This window comes from Schistocerca serialis, chromosome 5 (assembly GCF_023864345.2).
Source record: "Schistocerca serialis cubense isolate TAMUIC-IGC-003099 chromosome 5, iqSchSeri2.2, whole genome shotgun sequence".
Classification (NCBI taxonomy): Eukaryota; Metazoa; Arthropoda; class Insecta; order Orthoptera; family Acrididae; genus Schistocerca; species Schistocerca serialis.
The window spans coordinates 575,250,140-575,271,346 of record NC_064642.1 but is presented as its reverse complement, the minus strand read 5'-3'; the positions used below and the strand labels follow the sequence as shown (position 1 = coordinate 575,271,346).

The 21,207-nt window shown below is 43.9% G+C and overlaps 1 protein-coding gene across 1 annotated transcript in view; it reads right to left on the bottom strand.

Moving 5' to 3' along the window:
- Positions 1-2,868: 2,868 nt before the first annotated feature.
- Positions 2,869-21,207, bottom strand: part of LOC126482100 (carboxypeptidase B-like) — a 166,674-nt gene continuing 148,335 nt past the window's right edge. Inside the window, 4 exon segments of the mRNA XM_050106076.1 lie at positions 2,869-3,059; positions 10,440-10,524; positions 10,649-10,705; positions 15,828-15,973. Of these exon segments, the coding sequence (XP_049962033.1) occupies positions 2,869-3,059; positions 10,440-10,524; positions 10,649-10,705; positions 15,828-15,973 (479 nt within the window).

Below are 21,207 nucleotides of genomic sequence, written 5' to 3'. Positions count from 1 at the left end.
TTTGCCGTTACCTTCCTCCGACCGTAATGGGGATGAATGATGATAATGAAGACGACACAGCAACACTCAGTCATCTCGGGACAGGTGAAAATCCCTAATCCCGCCGGCAATCGAACCCAAGACCCCGAGCTCGGGAAGCGAGAACGCTATCGCGAGACCACGAGCGGAGGACGTTTTTAATAGTACTGACGAAACTTGAAGAAAAGCAGCGAGCGACAATACATCCAATGCTAATCGCTTCATTTTAGAAACATAACATTTCGGCTACGAGAAACTCACTCCTAAAATACCATTTGGCTTACAGTCTGTATCTTGAATTGGTTCGTTTAACTACCTACAGTAACTTTTCAGCTGGATCATTGTTAATCTTATGTCTGCGACGGTTAGTTGCCGTGTGATGTTCGACACAGATATTTTCTAAATAATCACTCAAGAGTGCTACATTTACTGTGTAAGACAGTTCTGCCTCATCTCATTTTACTTCGTGAAAACAAAATTGATCAACAACGAAAGTAATAAGTAAAATCGAAAACTGCGTCAGGCAGTTTCTTCAAAGACAAAATTTACCGTCAGGTAATTTCTTTCGGTAGAGATGATTGCTCTGTGACAATGAATATATTTGAAATATAATTCCACATTTACACCTTATTATTTCTGTTTTATTTCCTCGTATATTTCACAGTTGGCGACTAGTTTCGCGGTCACAGCCCCAATCTCAAGCGATCCTGGTGTGTGCATTGAATCACATTGTTTTTTTCTTTTTCTTCTTTTCTTATATATAAGCTATATGTAAATTAAATGAGCTATAAACCAAAGATGCCGCTAAACAGTAAAGTACCTAGTTGTTTTGTGGCAAGGATAATGTTTTCATACATCTTTAAATACCTCTATGAAGAAATACGCTCTTCAATTTTTTAATTCATGTATCATCACCCTCTCCTTTCGGGAAGTGGTAGCGTACGGACGAATGCTTTGGTTCCGTCGTACCAGCATTGTTAAGAATGTGTTTTTAACCGTTCATTAAAAGTATTAAAAAAAGTTATTAGAAAAGGAATATTTATTCGCACGGTTATAAATTCAATTGCTATCTGTTCATCATTTCGCTCGCTGCCGCGATCCTGCAGCAAGAAGTTCGGTGCAGACAAGAATAATTAACGCCGTATCTGGAGGAGCGTTCCTGGATCGACATTTGCACCCTCAAGACTAAACACAATGAAATTAATGTCAAGGTAATGACTCAGACTTGATAGGCACCTATTGAACTTGGTTCATTTACACTAAAAGTATTGTGCTTCTTGTGTTTACGAATTTATAGACAGATCGACAGTTTCAATGGTTGCGGTGATTATTTGGTACCGCACACTACTGGAAGCAGCAGTACGTAATAATACAAATTGCAGCAGTACGTAATAATACAAATTATGTTTGTTGACCTTAAATGTAGTGATATGAAAAGTCTGTTGATGTTGGTATCAGTTAAAGTTCACTCAAGATTGTAGACAGATTCATAAATTACGTTCAAAATTTTCTCAACTATTCTTTCCAATCAGTTATCCTAATTATTCACGCAATTATTAATCTCTTTCCATTTCCACATACTTATTCATATGGCACATTTTCCATGGTCTTTTCCATTATTTTTGAAGAAAAATTTTACTAGTCGGCACTTCTTACAAAATGTAGCTGTGCAATTTCCATTTCTAAGGAAGGAAGACGACACGGTCGTGAATGACGTAAAAGAAAGTCAGGCAAGTGTGAGTAGGACTAACGCTCTGAGGGCTCCGTACAAGCTTGATTGTGTATGTAGATGATAATTTCGCGTGGCCCAACGGCGTGAGGTCAGTCTTTCCATTTGGCGGCTTGCATGTGTCTAACCTATTCCATTTATCCAGCCGGGGAAACGAGAAAGGGGACCTACAGTTTAACGTGAAAACTGAATCCCGGGCTGTTTCCGGCGACTCTTCGCAACGTTGAGAATTAAAGGTAAATTGAAACGAAGACTGGAAACCCGTAGTCCGGTCGAAATTTGATTAAGACCAGGCCCAACATATATTACGTAGACCGTTCATCCTTATATTTAGTGAGTTTGTTTGCGAGTGGGACAAAAAGACAGACATATGGACAACGAAGTAATCATATAAGGGCTCCGATCGAGGTGCGAAACACAAAAAAGTTTTCAATGAAGTTGTATTGGTGCTGATCATCTCCATACCAAGGTCAGACACGAATATGAATTCTACTTTACTGTTCAATACTAGCATAGTAAAATGTGTTTTTTTTCTGTTTAAGATAGTGAGAGAACTCCAAACACTCTCAAATTTTGGTGCAATTCTACGGCCCATGGAAGCTTACGATCGTCGCTGAGTGTAATACGTAATGTGTTTAAATGTAAACTGCTCGTCCAACGAGACTCTCAAAGATAAGTCTATGCGGATTTGTCACGTTCTTTGTAGAGAAAAAAATGGCTCTGAGCACTATGGGACTTAACATCTGAGGTATCAATCCCTTACAACTTAGAACTACTTAAACCTAACTAACCTAAGGACATCACACACATCTATGCCCGAGGCAGGATTCGAACCTGCGTCCGTAGCGGTCGTGCGGTTCCAGACTGAAGCACCTAGAACCGTTAGGCCACACCGGCTAGTCTTTGTAGAGAATCTGGTATTTATAATCCTGCAATAAGTAATTCATTGGTGGTAATACATATTACATTTTAGGAGAGGGGATGGAGTTTACAAACGGTTTGCTATTCAGAAGTGCACTAATAGTCATAAATGTAAATGCACAAAGCAATCTGTGTTTATTCCAGTGAAACATATATTATACAAAAATGATCAGCATTAGCGATTCTTTTTATCCTTCGTTTTATCCATAGTTATCAGCAATGTAGTCCCCATAGACGCGTACGGCTTCAAAGAATGGCGTCACCAATTTGAGGATGTCTGACGCTGGAGGATCGAAACCGTCCAGGCCGCCATAGGGAAGTTCGATGGTGTAGGAGAGGGCTACTCCGCCAACGCCTTTGGTCCAGTCATCACTGCCGCCGGCACCTGCGTCTGTAAAAACATCCTAACCTTGGTGTCATTCAATATCGAAACAAATATGGAACAATTTGCACCCACGAAAGCAACGATGAAATTTTTCAGTCTGAATACAACAGAGTATAACAGCCTGGCGACCGATTCATTTCAGAAGAAAATTATACAATGCCGGGGAAAAACAGTCGCAACTCCAAAAAATTATTTATGTACAGGGTTACTACAAATGATTGAAGCGATTTCACAGCTCTACAATAACTTTATTATTTGAGATATTTTCACAATGCTTTGCACACACATACAAAAACTCAAAAAGTTTTTTTAGGCATTCACAAATGTTCGATATGTGCCCCTTTAGTGATTCGGCAGACATCAAGCCGATAATCAAGTTCCTCCCACACTCGGCGCAGCATGTCCCCATCAATGAGTTCGAAACGGTAAGGCTTCTGCTTTAGCCTTTTCCGTAAGATTTTCCAAACCGTCGGCTGTGGTACGTTTAGCTCCCTGCTTGCTTTATTCGTCGACTTCCGCGGGCTACGCGTGAAACTTGCCCGCACGCGTTCAACCGTTTCTTCGCTCACTGCAGGCCGACCCGTTGATTTCCCCTTACAGAGGCATCCAGAAGCTTTAAACTGTGCATACCATCGCCGAATGGAGTTAGCAGTTGGTGGATCTTTGTTGAACTTCGTCCTGAAGTGTCGTTGCACTGTTATGACTGACTGATGTGAGTGCATTTCAAGCACGACATACGCTTTCTCGTCTCCTGTCGCCATTTTGTCTCACTGCGCTCTCGAGCGCTCTGGCGGCAGAAACCTGAAGTGCGTCTTCAGCCGAACAAAACTTTATGAGTTTTTCTACGTATCTGTAGCATGTCGTGACCATATGTCAATGAATGGAGCTACAGTGAATTTATGAAATCGCTTCAATCATTTGTAATAGCCCTGTAGAGTAATTTGTCTAGGTAACAAACTTAGGTGATTAACACCGCAAGATAAGCCACTGCAAATATAAAATGCTGGTACATTAATAACCGGTGTAACCGTCAGAACTTTGAAAGCAAGCATGTTTTACAGGTGCCGGATGTCAGTTCCGTCCCTGTTGCTCTTCGTCGGTCAATATGGAGGCGACTAATGCTGGAAGGAATGACGCAGGAGTTATAGTCCGACGATGTCCCATATGTGCTCGACTGGAGACAGATCTGCTGGTCGAGCAGGACAAGTCAACACGTCGACACTCTGTAGAACATGTTCGGTTACAACAGCGGTATGAGGGCGACAGTTATCCTGCTGGAAAAAAACCTCTGGAATACGTTAAATGAATGTCAAAAAATGGTTCAAATGGCTCTGAGCACTATGGGACTTAACATCTGAGGTCGTCAGTCCCCTAGAACTTAGAACTACTTAAACCTAACTAATCTAAGGACATCACATGCACCCATGCCCGAGGCAGGATTCGAACCTGCGACTGTAGCGCCTAGAACCGCTAGGCCACACCTGCCGGCCATGAATGTCAGCACAACGGGTCGAATCACCAGGTTAATATACAAATTTGCAGTGGGGATACGTGGGATAAGTACGAGACTGTTCCTTCTATCGTACGAAATTGCACCCCAGACCATAACACCAGGTGTAGGTCCAGTGTGTCTCGCACACAGACGGGTTGGTTGCATGCCCTCAACTGGCCTCTTTCTAACCAACACACGGCCATACTGGCACGGAGGCAGGTTCGACTTCTATTAGAAAACACAACAAACCCCCACCCTGCTCTCAAGTGAGCTCTCGTCTGACATCACTGAAGATGCAAAGGGCGCTGGTTTGGGGTCAGCGGACTGAGCGCAACAGGGCGTCTGGCTCGAAGTTGTCCTTGAAGTAACCGATTTGTAATAGCTTGTTGTGTCACTGTGGAGCCGACTGCTACTCACACTGCCGCTGCAGACACAGTATGATGCACGAGAACCAAACGCCGAACACAGTGGTCTTGCTCTCAACAGTGCCACGTGACCGTCCAGAGTCCGGTCTTCTTGCCACCGACCATTATCGTGATCAGCGTTGTCAGCAATCAGGTATAGTGGCTATAGTCCTGCCAAGTCTTTCTGCAATATCGCAGAAGGAACATTCGGATCCCTGTACCCGTATTAGACGACATCGTTCAAACATAGTGAGTTGTCCATAATGGTGTCTTGTCGCCTTAAAGGCATTCCTGACTAGCATTAGCTCTCCATGTCTAATCAGAAGGCTAACTGACGTTCACGACCATTACAGCGTGAGCGAAAGCGAAGCTGATTTGCATCCTCATAGTGGCACTACAAGCGTCAATCTTACGCCACTGGCACGAAATTTAACAGACATCATCTTTCAGATGCAGAAACACGTCTACCGACTTTCCTTTATGTCGCACAACTCTTTCTTGTTGTTGCGACTTTTCTTCTGTCTGTGTACTTTCGATTGGCCCAACTCTTTTTTCGTTAACTCCCTAGAAGGAGCCAGTTGCACAAACGCAACTTTCGTATCATGTTTGTGAAAATACAAGTAGTATAAGTCAAAGTAATTCTAAGCTGACAAATGTTTCTTCATCCATTCATCTTCTGCTCTTTGCTTGTATCTATAACATACAATGTTATTCATTAGTACCTCCAGGGTTTTAGAAGGATACTGCACGAAAACTACAAGGCACATACAAAAGTAACTCACATCAGTGGATAAAACATCTCTCTAAGATTCGATTCGTAATACACACCGTGGGGTATTTGCGTTAGGGAGTAGGTATGTCAGTACACGTAGACTAATCATCCTGTCCGTACTGTTGCATCGAATTACTTTACACCTGCAAACAGGCAACCCGATGAACAGAATTCCAAGGCGGGCTTCTGAGGTGCCTTCCCAGGCAGTTCATGTCAGTTGTAGCGAGTGGGTTGGTTGGGAGAATAGCTGTAGGTGTGGGTGCGGTCTCTGTGGTATCTCCTCTTGTTAGTCTGAAGTAATTGACCAACTATCATTGTTTTCATGTGATGATCTCCTGTCCCAGGCGTCGGACTTTGTTTCTTAAAACAGGTGTTTTGTCACCTCGTAAAGAACAAAAGCAGACTCGCTATGGCAAAAAAGGCATTTCTGGCCAACAGAAGTCTACTAATATCAAATACCGGCCTTAATTTGAGGAAGAAATTTCTGAGGATGTACGTCTTGAGTACAGCATTGTATGGTAGTGAAACATGGACTGTGGGAAAACCGGAACAGAAGAGAATCGAAGCATTTGAGATGTGGTGCTATAGACGAATGTTGAAAATTAGGTGGACTGATAAGGTAAGGAATGAGGAGGTTCTACGCAGAATCGGAGAGGAAAGAAATATGTGGAAAACACTGATAAGGAGAAGGGACAGGATGATAGGGCATCTGCTAAGATGTACTAGAGGGAGCTGTAGAGGGCAAAAACTGTAGAGGAAGACAGAGATTGGAATACGTCAAGCAAATAATTGAGGATGTAGGTTGCAAGTGCTACTCTGAGATGAAGAGGTTAGCACAGGAAAGGAATTCGTGGCGGGCCGCATCAAACCAGTCAGTTGACTGATGACCAAAAAAAAAAAAAAAAAAAGAACTGATTGCAGATACAGCAGGGAAGCTAGAGCTATCGTCTAGCTACGCATCTATTCAGAAATGGACATGTAAACAAGAGACAGCCCATTCACAAGTTTCCTAATGTACCACTCGCAATAAAGCAGCCGCGAGTTTAGTAATGGACTTGATGTAGGACAACCCAAAAGAACAAAAGTGCACAGAAACAATAATGTCTTCTGTATGAAGACCATTCTGAGTCACTACAACAAAGAAGCTAGCCATGAATCAAGAAGAGTAACAATAAGAGGGGTCAGACTATTGAGCTTACCACGCTAAATTTCGATTTGCAGTGTCCGTATCTCGCGGTGGAAATATAACGACAGCAAAGTAGCAGCGTGCTTCGTAGCTCTAAGTAGTACGAGCAACTCGCGGACGGTTAATACAAGGCTGCTCCTGAGGATATGGAAGACAACACTTGCCACATAATGGCGGTAACTGCTGCACGATGAACATCTCGACGTCGACACCTTTAGCAGCCGCAACGGAATGGTGTGGAGAGCTGCTCTCCGTCCCAGTTAAAAACTCGGTCGATGCACTACAATGCACCTCCGGTCCTTGAGGCCAACCTAACAGAAATTGGAGTTGCAACCTTCCCAGTGTTGACGCCGACTGGAGCGACCCAGTTATTGCCTTCAAGTTGGGTGGCCCGAAATGGCGGGGATTCCCAGATCGCAGAAGACTTTGTATGTATCCACCACCGCATGGCTTCAACGACGATTCGAAATAATGGCCAGTGAATCAAGCTAGATTTCGTCATCTTCAGCGGGAAATGCCAAAACTATCCACCCAACTCCAACCAATGACCCACTATATAGACAATACATTGAGGCGGCAGAAGCTATGGGGCAGCGATATGCAGGTACACACATAACGGTGGTATCGAGTACGCAACGTATAAACGGGAAGTGCTTTGGCCGAGCTGTCACTTGTACTCAGCTGAGTCACGTGATACTGTCGTAATGTGATTATGGCCGCACGACGGGAATCAACAGACTTTGAAGGCAGAACGGTAGTTGGAACTAGACGCATGGGACGTTCCATTACGGAATTCGTTAAGGAATACAGTATTATGAGATTCACAGTGTCAAGAATGTGTCGACGATAATATAATTCAGGCATTACCTCTCACCACGAACAACGCAGTGGTCGACGGCCTTCACTTAACGACCGATAGCAGCGGCGTTTGCGTAGTGTTGTCAGCGCCAAGAGACAAGTTAACACAGCGTGAAACAGCCGCAGAAATCAATGTCGAATGTACGACGAACGTACAGGGTGTTTCAAAATTGACCGGTATATTTGAAACAGCAATAAAAACTAAACGAGCAGCGATAGAAATACACCGTTTGTTGCAATATGCTTGGGGCAACAGTACATTTTCAGGCGGACAAACTTTCGAAATTACAGTAGTTACAATTTTCAACAACAGATGGCGCTGCAAGTGATGTGAACGATATAGAAGACAACGCAGTCTGTGGGTGCGCCATTCTGTACGTCGTCTTTCTGCTGTAAGCGTGTGCTGTTCACAACGTGCAAGTGTGCTGTAGACAACATGGTTTATTCCTTAGAACAGAGGATTTTTCTGGTGTTGGAATTCCACCGCCTAGAACACAGTGTTGTTGCAACACGACGAAGTTTTCAACGGAGGTTTAATGTAACAAAAGGACCGAAAAGCGATACAATAAAGGATCTGTTTGAAAAATTTCAACGGACTGGGAACGTGACGGATGAACGTGCTGGAAAGGTAGGGCGACCGCGTACGGCAACCACAGAGGGCAACGTGCAGCTAGTGCAGCAGGTGATCCAACAGCGGCCTCGGGTTTCCAAATGGTTCAAATGGCTCTGAGCACTATGGGACTCAACTGCTGAGGTTATTAGTCCCCTAGAACTTAGAACTAGTTAAACCTTACTAACCTAAGGACATCACAAACATCCATGCCCGAGGCAGGATTCGAACCTGCGACCGTAGCGGTCTTGCGGTTCCCGACTGCAGCGCCTTGAACCGCACGGCCACTTCGGCCGGCCCTCGGGTTTCCGTTCGCCGTGTTGCAGCTGCGGTCCAAATGACGCCAACGTCCACGTATCGTCTTATGCACCAGAGTTTACACCTCTATCCACACAAAATTCAAACGCGGCAACCCCTCAGCGCCGCTACCATTGCTGCACGAGAGACATTCGCTAACGATATAGTGCACAGGATTGATGACGGCGATATGCATGTGGGCAGTATTTGGTTTACTGACGAAGCTTATTTTTATCTGGACGGCTTCGTCAATAAACAGAACTGGCGCATATGGGGAACCGAAAAGCCCCATGTTGCAGTCCCATCGTCCCTGCATCCTCAAAAAGCACTGGTCTGGGCCGCCATTTCTTCCAAAGGAATCATTGGCCCATTTTTCAGATCCGAAACGATTACTGCATCACGCTATCTGGACATTCTTCGTGAATTTGTGGCGGTATAAACTGCCTTAGACGACACTGCGAACACCTCGTGGTTTATGCAAGATGGTGCCCGGCCACATCGCACGGCCGACATCTTTAATTTCCTGAATGAATATTTCGATGATCGTGTGATTGCTTTGGGCTATCCGAAACATACAGGAGGCGGCGTGGATTGGCCTCCCTATTCGCCAGACATGAACCCCTGTGACTTCTTTCTGTGGGGACACTTGAAAGACCAGGTGTACCGCCAGAATCCAGAAACAATTGAACAGCTGAAGCAGTACATCTCATCTGCATGTGAAGCCATTCCGCCAGACACGTTGTCAAAGGTTTCGAGTAATTTCATTCAGAGACTACGCCATATTATTGCTAAGCATGGTGGATATGTGGAAAATATCGTACTATAGAGTTTCCCAGACCGCAGCGCCATCTGTTGTTGAAAATTGTAACTACTGTAATTTCGAAAGTTTGTCCGCCTGAAAATGTACTGTTGTCCCAAGCATATTGCAACAAACGGTGTATTTCTATCGCTGCTCGTTTAGTTTTTATTGCCGTTTCAAATATACCGGTCATTTTTGAAACACCCTCTATCAGTTAGGAAATGTGTCGTTAATGAGCTATGGCAGCAAACAACCGACATGAGTGCCTTTGCTAACAGCACATTTCCTGCAACGCCTATCCTGGGCTCGTGACCATATCGGTTGGACCCTAGACGATGTAAAACCGAGGCCTGATCAGGTGAGTCTCTATTTCAAGTGGTAAATGATAGTGGTAAGTTTCCTGAGTCGGGTAGAACCCACGAAACCATGGACCCGAGTTGTCACCAAGACACTGTGCAAGCTGATGGTGGCTCCATAATGGGGTGGGCTGTGCTTACATGGATTGTTCCCAAACAACGATGGAATTTTTATGGATGACAATGCGCCATGTCATCGTGTCACAGTTGTTCACGATTGGTTTCAAGAACATTCTCGACAATGCGAGCGAATAACCTGGCCACCCAAATGGCCCGACGTGAATCCCATCGAACATCTATGGGACATAATGGACAGGTCAGTTCATGCAAAAAATCCAGCACCGCCAACACTCCTGCAATTATGAACACCTATAAAGGCAGCATGGCTTGATATTTCTGCAGGGGGCTTCCAACGACTAGTTGAGTCCACAACACGAAGATTCAGTGAGGGGCAAAGGGACAGCGAGGGACGGGATTGCCGGACAACAATGCGACAACAATGGTTACATTTTCGTAGTGCAAACAGCGAGTTACAGATGATGCAGGAAAGATCATTTACCCACTTACAGCTCCCGTTTCATGAGAGCAAGTGAACACGAGATCAGTACTTACACAAGACTTTTGTAGAGCTGCCAATGGTGTAGCTGGGACCGCCGGCTGCTTCCTGGGCGGCGTTCGCTTGTTGTGCCAAGGCGTCCTGAGGTGGCGTGGAAACAGAATAATTAGTAACATTGAACGCTTCCCCCACTCAGAGTGATAGTACTACACAATGAAGATGACCTATGATTTAAAGAGATCGGCAAGTACAAAAGAGGGCTTACCAAAGTTTCCCAGTCGTCAGGCAGGTCGCTAGTTTAACCCCACGCGTAGAGTATGTACTGGAAAGAGGTTGCAGACATGTTATTCACATCATACTGAATTTATTAATTGGCAATAGAACATGACACGGTTTTGATAGGAAAATCGTTCAGCAGTATATTTGTGCTCAGCACACATTATCGACAATCACATCTAAAATCACGTGAACAAAACTAAAGTGAATTCAGCAGTATATTTGTGCTCAGCACATATTATCTACAATCACATCTAAAATCACATGGATAAAACCAAAGTGAATTGTGATCTGAAAATACTAAAAAAAAGAAAAAAATAGCTGATAGTGAGGAAAAAATCACTTCACGAATAAAGGTACATATCACTTCCGTTCAAATCTTTTTAGTTTTTTGGGGGGTTAATATGAAAATACAAGTGCGCACCCATGGTCTAAGAATAGCGTCTTCGATCAGTAATAAAACGTGCTAGGATCCAGTTCGAAACCAGTCACCGCTTAAATTTTGAATAGCAATCACCACTGACGAGCGAAGGCTTCCGATATAAGAATTCACTCTCATTGTGCCAACGGTCTTGTCAAAGAGGACGGAGGAGCGGACAGAGTTTCAGAGCACTCTCTTACTCTTGGGGTGGGAAACTGATCTTAAAGGTGGAAGAATCAGCAATGATCAACGGCATTAGGATGCAGAAGGCAATGGAAACCACATCATGTGCATCCACAGAACATATGACCTGTAATTGAAAAAGTGCCAGAATGACCTCTATATTGGCGAAAGATTCTGCAATAGTCCCCCATTCGGATCTCTAGGAGGAGACTGCCACGGGGAAGGTGACCATGAGAAAAAGATTAAATAACCAACGAAAGGATAACATTCTGTCAGTTGGGGTGTTGAACGTCAGAAGCTTGAATGTGGTAGCGAAGATACAAAATTTGAAAAGGGAAATGCAAAGGCTCAAAGTAGATATAGTGGGGTTCAGTGATGTGAAATGGAAAGAAGATAAGGATTTCTGGTCAGATAAGTATAGGATAACTTCAGCAGCAGCAGAAAATGGTATAATGGGAGTACAATCCGTTATGTATAGGAAGGCAGGGCGGAAAGTGTGTTACTGTGACTTATCCAGTGATAGGGTTGTTCTCATCAGAATCGACAGCAAACCAACACCGACAACGATAGTTCAGGTATATATTCCGACGTCTCAAGCTGAAGCTGAAGAGACAGAGTAAGTGTATGGGGATAATGAACAGGTAATGCAGTACGTAAAGGGCGGAGAAAATCTAATAAACACGGGGGACTGGAATACGATTGTAAGGAAAGAAGTAGAAGAAAGGGTTAAAGGAGAACGTGGACTCAGTAATAGGAATGAGAGGGGAGAAAGAATGATTGAGTTCTGTAATGAATTTCAGCTAGTATAGCGAATACTCTGTTCAAGAATCACAAGAGGAGAAGGTAAGCATGTAAAAGGCCGGTAGATACGGGAAGATTTCAGTTACATTGCATCATGGTCAGGCAGAGAGTCATAAATCAGAAACTCGATTGTACGGCATACCCACGACCAGGTACAGACTCATACCACAATGCAGTAGTGGTGAATAGTAGGCTGGAGTTTAAGAGATTAGTCAGGAAGAATCAATACGCAAAGAAGTGGGAGACGGAAATACTAACAAGTGATGAAATATGCTTGAAGTTCTCTAAGACTACAGATACTGCAATAAGGAATAGCTCAGTAAGCAGTATTGTTGAAGAGGAGTGGGTCTCTCTAAAAAGGACAATCACAGAAATTGGAAAGGAAAACATAGGTACAACGAAGGTAACTGCGAAGAAACCATGGGAAACAGAAGAAATTCTTCAGTAGATCGATGAAAGAGGAAAGTACAAAAAAATTCAGGAGTACAGAAATACAAGTCCCTGAGGAATGAAATAAACAGAAAGTGCAGGGAAGCTATGACGGAAAGGCTGCTTCAGAAATGTGCAGAAATCGAATTAGAAATTATTGCCGGAAGAACTGACTCAGCATATAGGAAAGTCAAAACAACATTCGGTGAAATTAAAAGCAAGGGTGGTAACACTAAGACTGCAACAGGAATTCCTCCGTTAAATGCACAGGAGAGAGTGAATAGGTGCAAAGAGTACACTGAACGCTTCCATGAAGTGGAGGATTTGTCTGATGTGATACAAGAAGAAATAGGAGTCGATTCAGAAGAGATAGGGGATCCAGTATCAGAATCAGAATTTAAAAGAACTTTGTAACACTTAAGATCAAATAAGGCAGAAGGGATAGATAACATTCCATCAGAATTTCTAAAATCATTGGGGAAAGAGACAACAAAACGACTATTCACGTTGGTGTGTAGAATGTGAGAGTCTGGCGACTTGCCATCTGACTTTCGGAAAAATATCACACACACAATTCCGAAGAGTGCAAGAGCTGACAAGTGCGAGAGTTATCGTACAATCAGCTTAACAGCTCATGCATCCAAGTTGCTGATAAGAATGATAAACTGAAGTATAGAAAAGAAAATTGAGGGTGTGTTAGGTGACGATAAGTTTGGCTTTAGGAAAGGTAAAGGCACCAGAGAGGCAATTCTAATGTTGCAGCTGACAGTGAAAGCAAGGCTAAAGAAAAATCAAGACACGTTCTTAGGATTTCTCGACATGGAAAAAGCGAAAAATGGTGCAAGATGTTCGAAATTCTCAGGAAAATAGGGGTAAGCTATAGGGAGAGGCGGGTAATATATAACGTGTACAAGAACCAAGAGGGAATAATAAGAGTGGAATACCAAGAAAGGAGGGTTCCGAATAAAAACGATATGTAGTCTTTCGCCCATACTGTTCAGTCTGAATCTGTACATGGAAGAAGCAATGAAGAAAGTAAAAGTAAGGTTCAGCAGTGGAATTTAAATCCAAGTTGAAAAGTCATCAATGATACTATACGCTGGTGACATTGCTATCCTGAGTGAAATTACAGGATCTGGAGACTGGAATGAACAGTCTAATGAGTCCATAGTATGGATTGAGAGAAAATCGAAGACAGACGAAAATAATGAGAAGTAGCAGCAGTGAGAACAACGAGAAACTTAACATCGGGATAAATGGTCACGAAGTGGATGAAATTAAGGAATTCTATTAATTAGGTACTAAAATAAACAATGATGGACGAACAAGGAGGACATCAAAAGCAAACTGGCACTGGCAGAAAGGAAATTCCTGGCCAAGAGAAATCTGCTAGTATCAAACATAGACGTCAATCTGAGGAAGAAATTCCTGTGAATGTACATTTGGAGCACAGCATTGTACGGTAATGAGATATGGACTTATGGACAAACCGGAACAGAAGAGATTCGAAGAATTTGAGTGTGATGCCGCAGATGAATGCTGAAAATTTGGTGGACTGATAAGGTAAGGAATGAGCTGAGGAAAGGAATATGGGGAAAACACTGACAAGAAGAAGAGACAGGCTGCTAGGACATCTGTTTAGACATAATGGAATAACTTGCATGGTACTAGAGGGAACTGTAGATAATAAAAACTGTGGACGTTGAAAACTGTAGAGGAAAACAGACATTGGAATACATCCAGCAAATATTTGAGGACGTAGGTTGCAAGTACCACTCTGAGATGAAGGAATGGAGAGGAATGTGTGCTGGGTCGCATCAAAACAGTCAGAAGACTGGTGACTAAAACAAAAACAAAAACAAAAAAAAAACAAAAAAAAATGAAAATAGATGTAAGAAGCTTAATCTTCAGAAACTTTTAGCTAGTATCCAGTTGTTATTGTTGTTGTTGTTTTTGCTGTCATTGTGGTTTTCAGTACGAAGACTGGTTAAATGCCACTTTCCACGCTAGTTTATCGCGCTTCTTCACTTCTGTCGAATATAGAGAGTGGAGCTGTGGTGTTCCAAGTGGAGAAATCGAAACATTTCCGACATATTCTTCTGTATGAGTTCAGTAGAGAGGAGGTGCCAGTGAAGACATCCAGGAACATATGCGCAGAATATAGGAATAATGTCATTGGACAGAGTTCGGTAAGAAAATGGTTTTCTTCTTTTAAGGATGATCGTTTTGATATTAGTGACTGTCAACATTCAGGGAGATCTTGGGGGTTTGATGGATATCGCTTAAAGGCATGAATCCACAATGAGCCAGGTCAGTGTACTCGAGAACTGACAGATGTGATGGTATGTTATTATTCCACCACCGTGCGACATTTGCATGCAATAGGGAAGGTTTAAAAATCTGGTGTTTGGGTACTGCATGGTCTAGCCAAAATAACAAAAAGCGGGTAACCACGCGTGCGTCTCTGGTTGCCCGTCATCAGTTGGCTCGTGAACAACATCGACCATTCCTATCCAGTATCGTTACTGGTGACGAGAATGAAGCAATGGTTGAGCCTAAGCAAAGCAGCATCTCCATCATCCACGAATGGTAATGTTGTGCAACCGGTAGAACAGCGATGGTATGATATGCTACGAAGTATCCTGAGGTGTAACCATCACTGTTGACAGAATGAAATTTTCACTCTACAGCGGAGTGTGCGCTGATATGAAACTTCCTGGCAGATTAAAACTGTGTGCCAGACCGAGACTCGAACTCGGGACTTGCACTTGAGCACTTGCCCGCGAAAGGCAAAGGTCCCGAGTTCGAGTCTCGGTCCGGCACACCCTTTTAATCTGCCAGGAAGTTTCATCACTGTTGACATTTACTGTCAGCACCAGAGACGTCTTGCTGATAAAAACCAAGAACAACAACTAGAAAAACTGCCTGAAGTGATGCTACTCCACAATAACGCACACCCACGTTCTATGATGGGAATTCATTTCGCGTCCACCATATTCGCCTGATCTTACGTTCTCATATTTTCACCTTTTCCGTTCTCAATCGAACAAGCTTCAACGAACTTCCTTTCCGCATTAAAATGCGTTCGAACGTGGCTCGGCGAGTTCTTCGCCTCAAAACCATGCGATTTCCACATCGTGGAATCGAAAAGCTGCCCCAGCGTTGGCAGACCGTTGTAAACAGTGGAGGGGACTATAATATTGCTGACTAAAGTCTCTATTATGTGTATCTGTTGTGTTTATTAAGATTATGGAAAAAAGCTAGGACCGAAGCTACGAACTTAGGCACCGACCCAGTACAACAATACCTAAATAATACTGTATTATTTACTTACGGGTCCGTAGCTATGGAACGTTAGGTAAAGCTTGATGCGGTCGGCGTTGGCCAGGATGTAGTCTCTGAGAGCTTGCGTCTCAGGCTCCGAGAACGCCTGAGGACCAGCGTAAACATCAGAGCAGGGATAGCTGTCGGCGCCGGCCTCTGAAAAAAAAGGAACCCAACACCTGGTGAGAGTTCAAGGCCTTCCATATTGTCTTGTGCGTTAGTAAAGAGGAAAGTTGCAGCCGTGTCCTTTCCACTTGTTGACGAGAATAAGTATCCGAAAAGTAAGCATATTTTTCCGCCTACCATTTTTGAGCACCATGATGTGCGCCAGTTCTTGGATCAACCCAAATGCGTCTCCACAGTCTATCAGGAGGTGGGTCAATCGACAGAAATTGATTAAGAAGATTGTTTGCATCACCTGCATAGCTGCGAACGAATGCGTTCTTGCCCGCATCTCGTGGTCGTGCGGTAGCGTTCTCGCTTCCCACGCCCGGGTTCCCGGGTTCGATTCCCGGCGGGGTCAGGGATTTTCTCTACCTCGTGATGGCTGGGTGTTGTGTGATGTCCTTAAGTTAGTTAGGTTTAAGTAGTTCTAAGTTCTAGGGGACTGATGACCATGGATGTTAAGTCCCATAGTGCTCAGAGCCATTTGAACCATTTTTTTGAATGCCTTCTTACTCTAAAAAGGAAAAGGGAAATCTTATGAAACTGAAGAATAAGGATTCCTATCATAACGAACGACAAGTCTTAGCTGGACCCATACAAAATCAGTTACGTCAGAGATACTGCACGCTATTCCATTCGGTTGATTGCTATCTTCTCCAGGAAGGTGTTCCCGAGGTGGGGACAGTACGCTGGGGTATGATCACCGTGAGAGATGAAGTCATCACCGAATGTTGATGTATGGCAGGACACTATGTTGCAGAATGCTATAGAAGCATGTGCAGCCAGACCTCACATTACTTTCGACAGCGAAGACATGTGTCTGATAGCCAAACACGACACCGATGAAAAGCATGACTAGCCCACTTCCATGTTGAGAGCGCACTCGGAATGTGTTCCCAGATACGTCACTGGCTCGAAGACTTCTTAAATAGTAGAATTTGTACCTTCCATTGGACGGCGAGCTGTTCACCAAAGAGTATGATCAGGAGTGACGCGAAAATGTCGTCGCTGAGTGACTGCAGAAGGACCCAGGATGGCTTAGACAGAATTTCTATTTGGTGCGATGAATAGCAGCTTCCCTGAATGCAGCAAAATGTCAGTTAATCCGAATGAGTACGGAAACCAATACCGTTATGTTAGAATGCAGTATCAGTGTGTGCCTCTTGCCACAGTCACGTCTATTAAATATCTGGGCGTAATGTAGTAAAGCGATATAGCATTGAACAAGTACGTAATGACGGTAGTAGGGAAGCCGAATGGTGGACTTCGGTTTATTGGGACAGTTTTAGGAAAGTGTAACTCATTTTTAAGGGAGACCGCGTGTTGAATACTAGTGTGGGCCATTCTTGAGAACTGTTCGAGTGTTTGGGATCCCCGCCAGGTCGGATTAAAGCGATATAGTGAAGCAATTCAGAGGAATGCTGCTAGCTTTGTTACCGGTAGCTTTGATCAGCATGCGAATACTGGGGAAATCACCTGTGAACTCAAATGAGAGTTTTTGCAAAAGATGGAAAATTAGGGTTTAACGCCCAGTCGACATCACCGTCATGAAAACGGGAGCAAAAGCTTCGATTAGTTATGGACAGAAGAAAATTAGCCGTGACCTGTCAGGCGAACCATGCCGGTATTTGCCTTAAGCAATTTACGGAAATCTAGATTACCGGATGGGGAACTGACCCCTAGTTATCCAGAATGGCAGTGCAGAGCACCAACCAATGCACCACCTCACTCAGTGAATACCTGGAGGGAAGATGACATTCTTTTCACGAAACACTGTTGAGAAAATTTAGAGAACCGGCAATTGTGACTAGCTGCATAACGATGCTGCTACCTCCAACGTACGTATAAGAGAATTACGGCTTGTACAGAGGCGTGCAGACAGTAGTTTCTCCCTAAGCCCATATACGAGTGGAACAGGAAAGGAATTGACTAGCACTGGTACAACATAGACATCCACCATGCACCACACCGTGGGCTGCTGAGAGGTATGTAGATGTTGATGCATATTGCATGCTTGAGACGTACCTTCGCACCTCGCTGTCTCCACACTTGTCTACCATGATCGTCACGCATCAGACAAATACTACACTTGCTGGTAAAGAGAATACACGTCACTAATCCAGATTCAATGCTACGTGTTCCCTTTCCAAACTTCTACTTGGCGCCCCACAATGCTGAGAGGTTTGTACTGTTATATGCTGTTCCATCATGGCCAGGGGACATCGGCTGGTTAAATAATTGTCAATATCAAAGAAATTCTCCAACTGCCGGGTTACTGAGATGTTATTTTATTTTGAACGCTACCAGTTTCGGCAATCCACTATGCCGTCTTCAGGCCCCATATACATCTGTCCAAATAAACGAATATGTCATATAATGCCATATATCCCTGGATGTCGTGCATTCAACTGCTTCACTAGTGCTTCATTCGAAGACCTGCTGTCAACAGTTACATGGCTGTTGGAGAATTTCATTGATAGTGACAAGTTTGTACTGTTGTTCGTTGTGGACTCCTACTGGACAAACTGAAGTGCCAACACAATCCTGCCAGAACCCTGCAAAAAAGAGTTAGTATGCAGTTACGTTACATTCTCCTCGGGGTACACTACCCGATCAAAAGTATCCGGACATCCATATGGAATTGAGCGCTAGATGTCACGAGAGGGGAACCGACCATAAAAAAGGTACGGTGTGTGGTGCCCCCGCACTCCAACCGCGTGCTGATATTGTCGACGCCGTAGAGCTGCTACTGCCACAGCTCTCGCAGTGGAGTTGAGGCACGATGCGCGATGACGTAGGTCCCCGTTGGTGAACGGCAGACAGAAATGCGAACTCGTACAATGGATGCTTCTTCTGATTTAAGATTGAATGATTCCTTTCCCGGATATGCAGTAGTTGTTAAATCTTATCTCATCCGCATCGTAGACACCACCAATTGCGAGGACACACTGTAATTATCAGTCTTCTCGTACTTGTTGGCTCGTTGCTATGGAGTTGTTGAACCTGTATGAAGCGAGATCCGCAGATACTCTCTGATCACGTCTGAGTGAATCTACGCCGTAATGTTAAAAAAAATGTTCAAAAATTCTCTTTTCAGTTAATGAGGTAGGTATTTTGATATTCACATTAAATTGTCCCTGCTGAACAGTCGTTGGTTAACAATCATTGATTAAATCACTTAATAATGTAGTCCACGCTTGATATTTCACTTGGAACGAACAGTTTATTCTTCCTTGGCCACTAAATACTTTATAACTTTCGCACCACACGCTCACGCAGTTGGTTGGTAAAGTCAGTTCTATTAAAATTAAGTTTCTTGACAATTACGACAACTTGACTCTTCAGCGTAATTGTATTATCTTCGTGAAGTCGTGTAATTGTGTCCTACTCGAGACTAATCGAGTGTAGACCTTTGATATACTATCCACTCTTCTTTTAGTTCCATCTATTTGAAAGGCAAGTCCAATATTCACTAGTTTCGTCAATAAAGTTCAATTAACCCGTTATGCACGGTTAAACGCGTCTATCAGTTCCTGTCTCTGCTTAGAAAATCAGTTTCCGCAGTTCGTGAATCACGTCACGCAAGAAACACTTCTGAACGCAAAACAATCTCGTCGCGTTCCGTACTCTCAATAACTAAGACAAGAATTGTTCTCGCACGTCTTGACAGGACGAGAGCCAGCAAGTGACTTCTTCTGAGAAAGAGTATTGTAGGCGCATTTGTATTTCTTCGTTGCGCTTACAACTCTCTTCCACATAAAAGTTATCCCTGACTAGCATCACCTTGGACTTAGCTTTCAAGATATTAATTGCAGTTATCACTTGGATATTTGTCCATTAATTAAATCTGAGGTTTCTTCCTCCTCATTTCATAACAAAAACTCCCAGTGATGTATAATGTTGTTGTATCAAAACTTCTTGGTCTCAGCTTATCGACAAAGATGTTGCATTTGCCAAGATAACTCTTCCCTACTTCATATTATGATATTCTGTCTTAATTGACTTTAAGGGGGTCGTTGGGTTGTTATAACGGGGAGTATTGAGTTGTCAGCAGAGAACCAGTAACAACAGAATGTGGCGAGCTGCTTCCCCTGCAGCTAATCCTTCTTGCTGTGAAGTGACAATGAGCACTCAGTCTAAGTATCAGGACATTTTGATGACACACTGGACGGAGTTTACAAAATACGTCGTCCATTCACGTCTGTATTCGACTGAACTGCGCCATGAACGCAGATCGGCTGCACTGATGTGTTTCTGTTTTTTTTTTCTTTATTGTATTTCGATTTCCCCCAAAGGGGGCGGGCTGGCAGCAGGTTATTACGCTGCTCTGCAGCCTACAGACTTTTTAAAACGTGAGAAGAAGATAATTACAATAAAAGCAGGCAGTTAAACGGTGACTGAAATTGTAAAACGGCGGAAAATTGTGGAAAGTTAAAACATAAAGCAAAGGGTTGGCAAAGCTAATAAAATACACAGGAAGCAGACAGGTAAGATAGTAGACAGATAATCAAAAAACATGGCGACAGTCTGGTTTCTGTTCGCAAGAGATATAAAAAAACACCCAGCGACAGCATGATGTCCGTTCGCAACACTTCGGAGAAGACAACAACACAGAACACTCAGTGTAAACACTGCACTAAAATGTCGGCACAAAGATAACACACCATAGCCGAGGGCATATTGGGGGGGGGGGGGGGGGTTCCTGGACAGATGGGGGGAAAACAAGGAGGGAGGAGAGGAAAAACGAAAGGACAGGGAACCAACAGAGGGAGAGGACTCATAAAAGGGGGGGGGGGGGGGGGAGGGGCAGGGCAGACACGAGAGGGAATGGGAAAAGGCAGAGGAAAATGCAAAAGGACTCGGTAGAGAGAAGGGGGGCAGAGAGAGGGTAGGTGGGGAAAAAAGAGGATGGAAAGGGGAGAGAGGGAGCCAAGGAAAAGGTTGGAGGAAAGGAGGGGGGAGGTGAGGATCAGAGTTGATAGGAGGGTTAAATGGAGGGACAGAGGGCATCATCTGGGAGGGGGAGTTGATGGAAGCCACCTTGGGAAAGGAGATGAAGGGTGTAGAGATGGAGGGTAGGGGGGACGCAACAGTGAAGACGTGGCAGGTGGGGGAATGGGAGAGGAGAGGAGCAACCAGGGAGTGAGGGGGATCAAGGCGGTGGAAGGTGTAGAGGATGCGGATATGTTCGAGGAACAGGAGCAGATGGGGGAAAGGAATGAGGT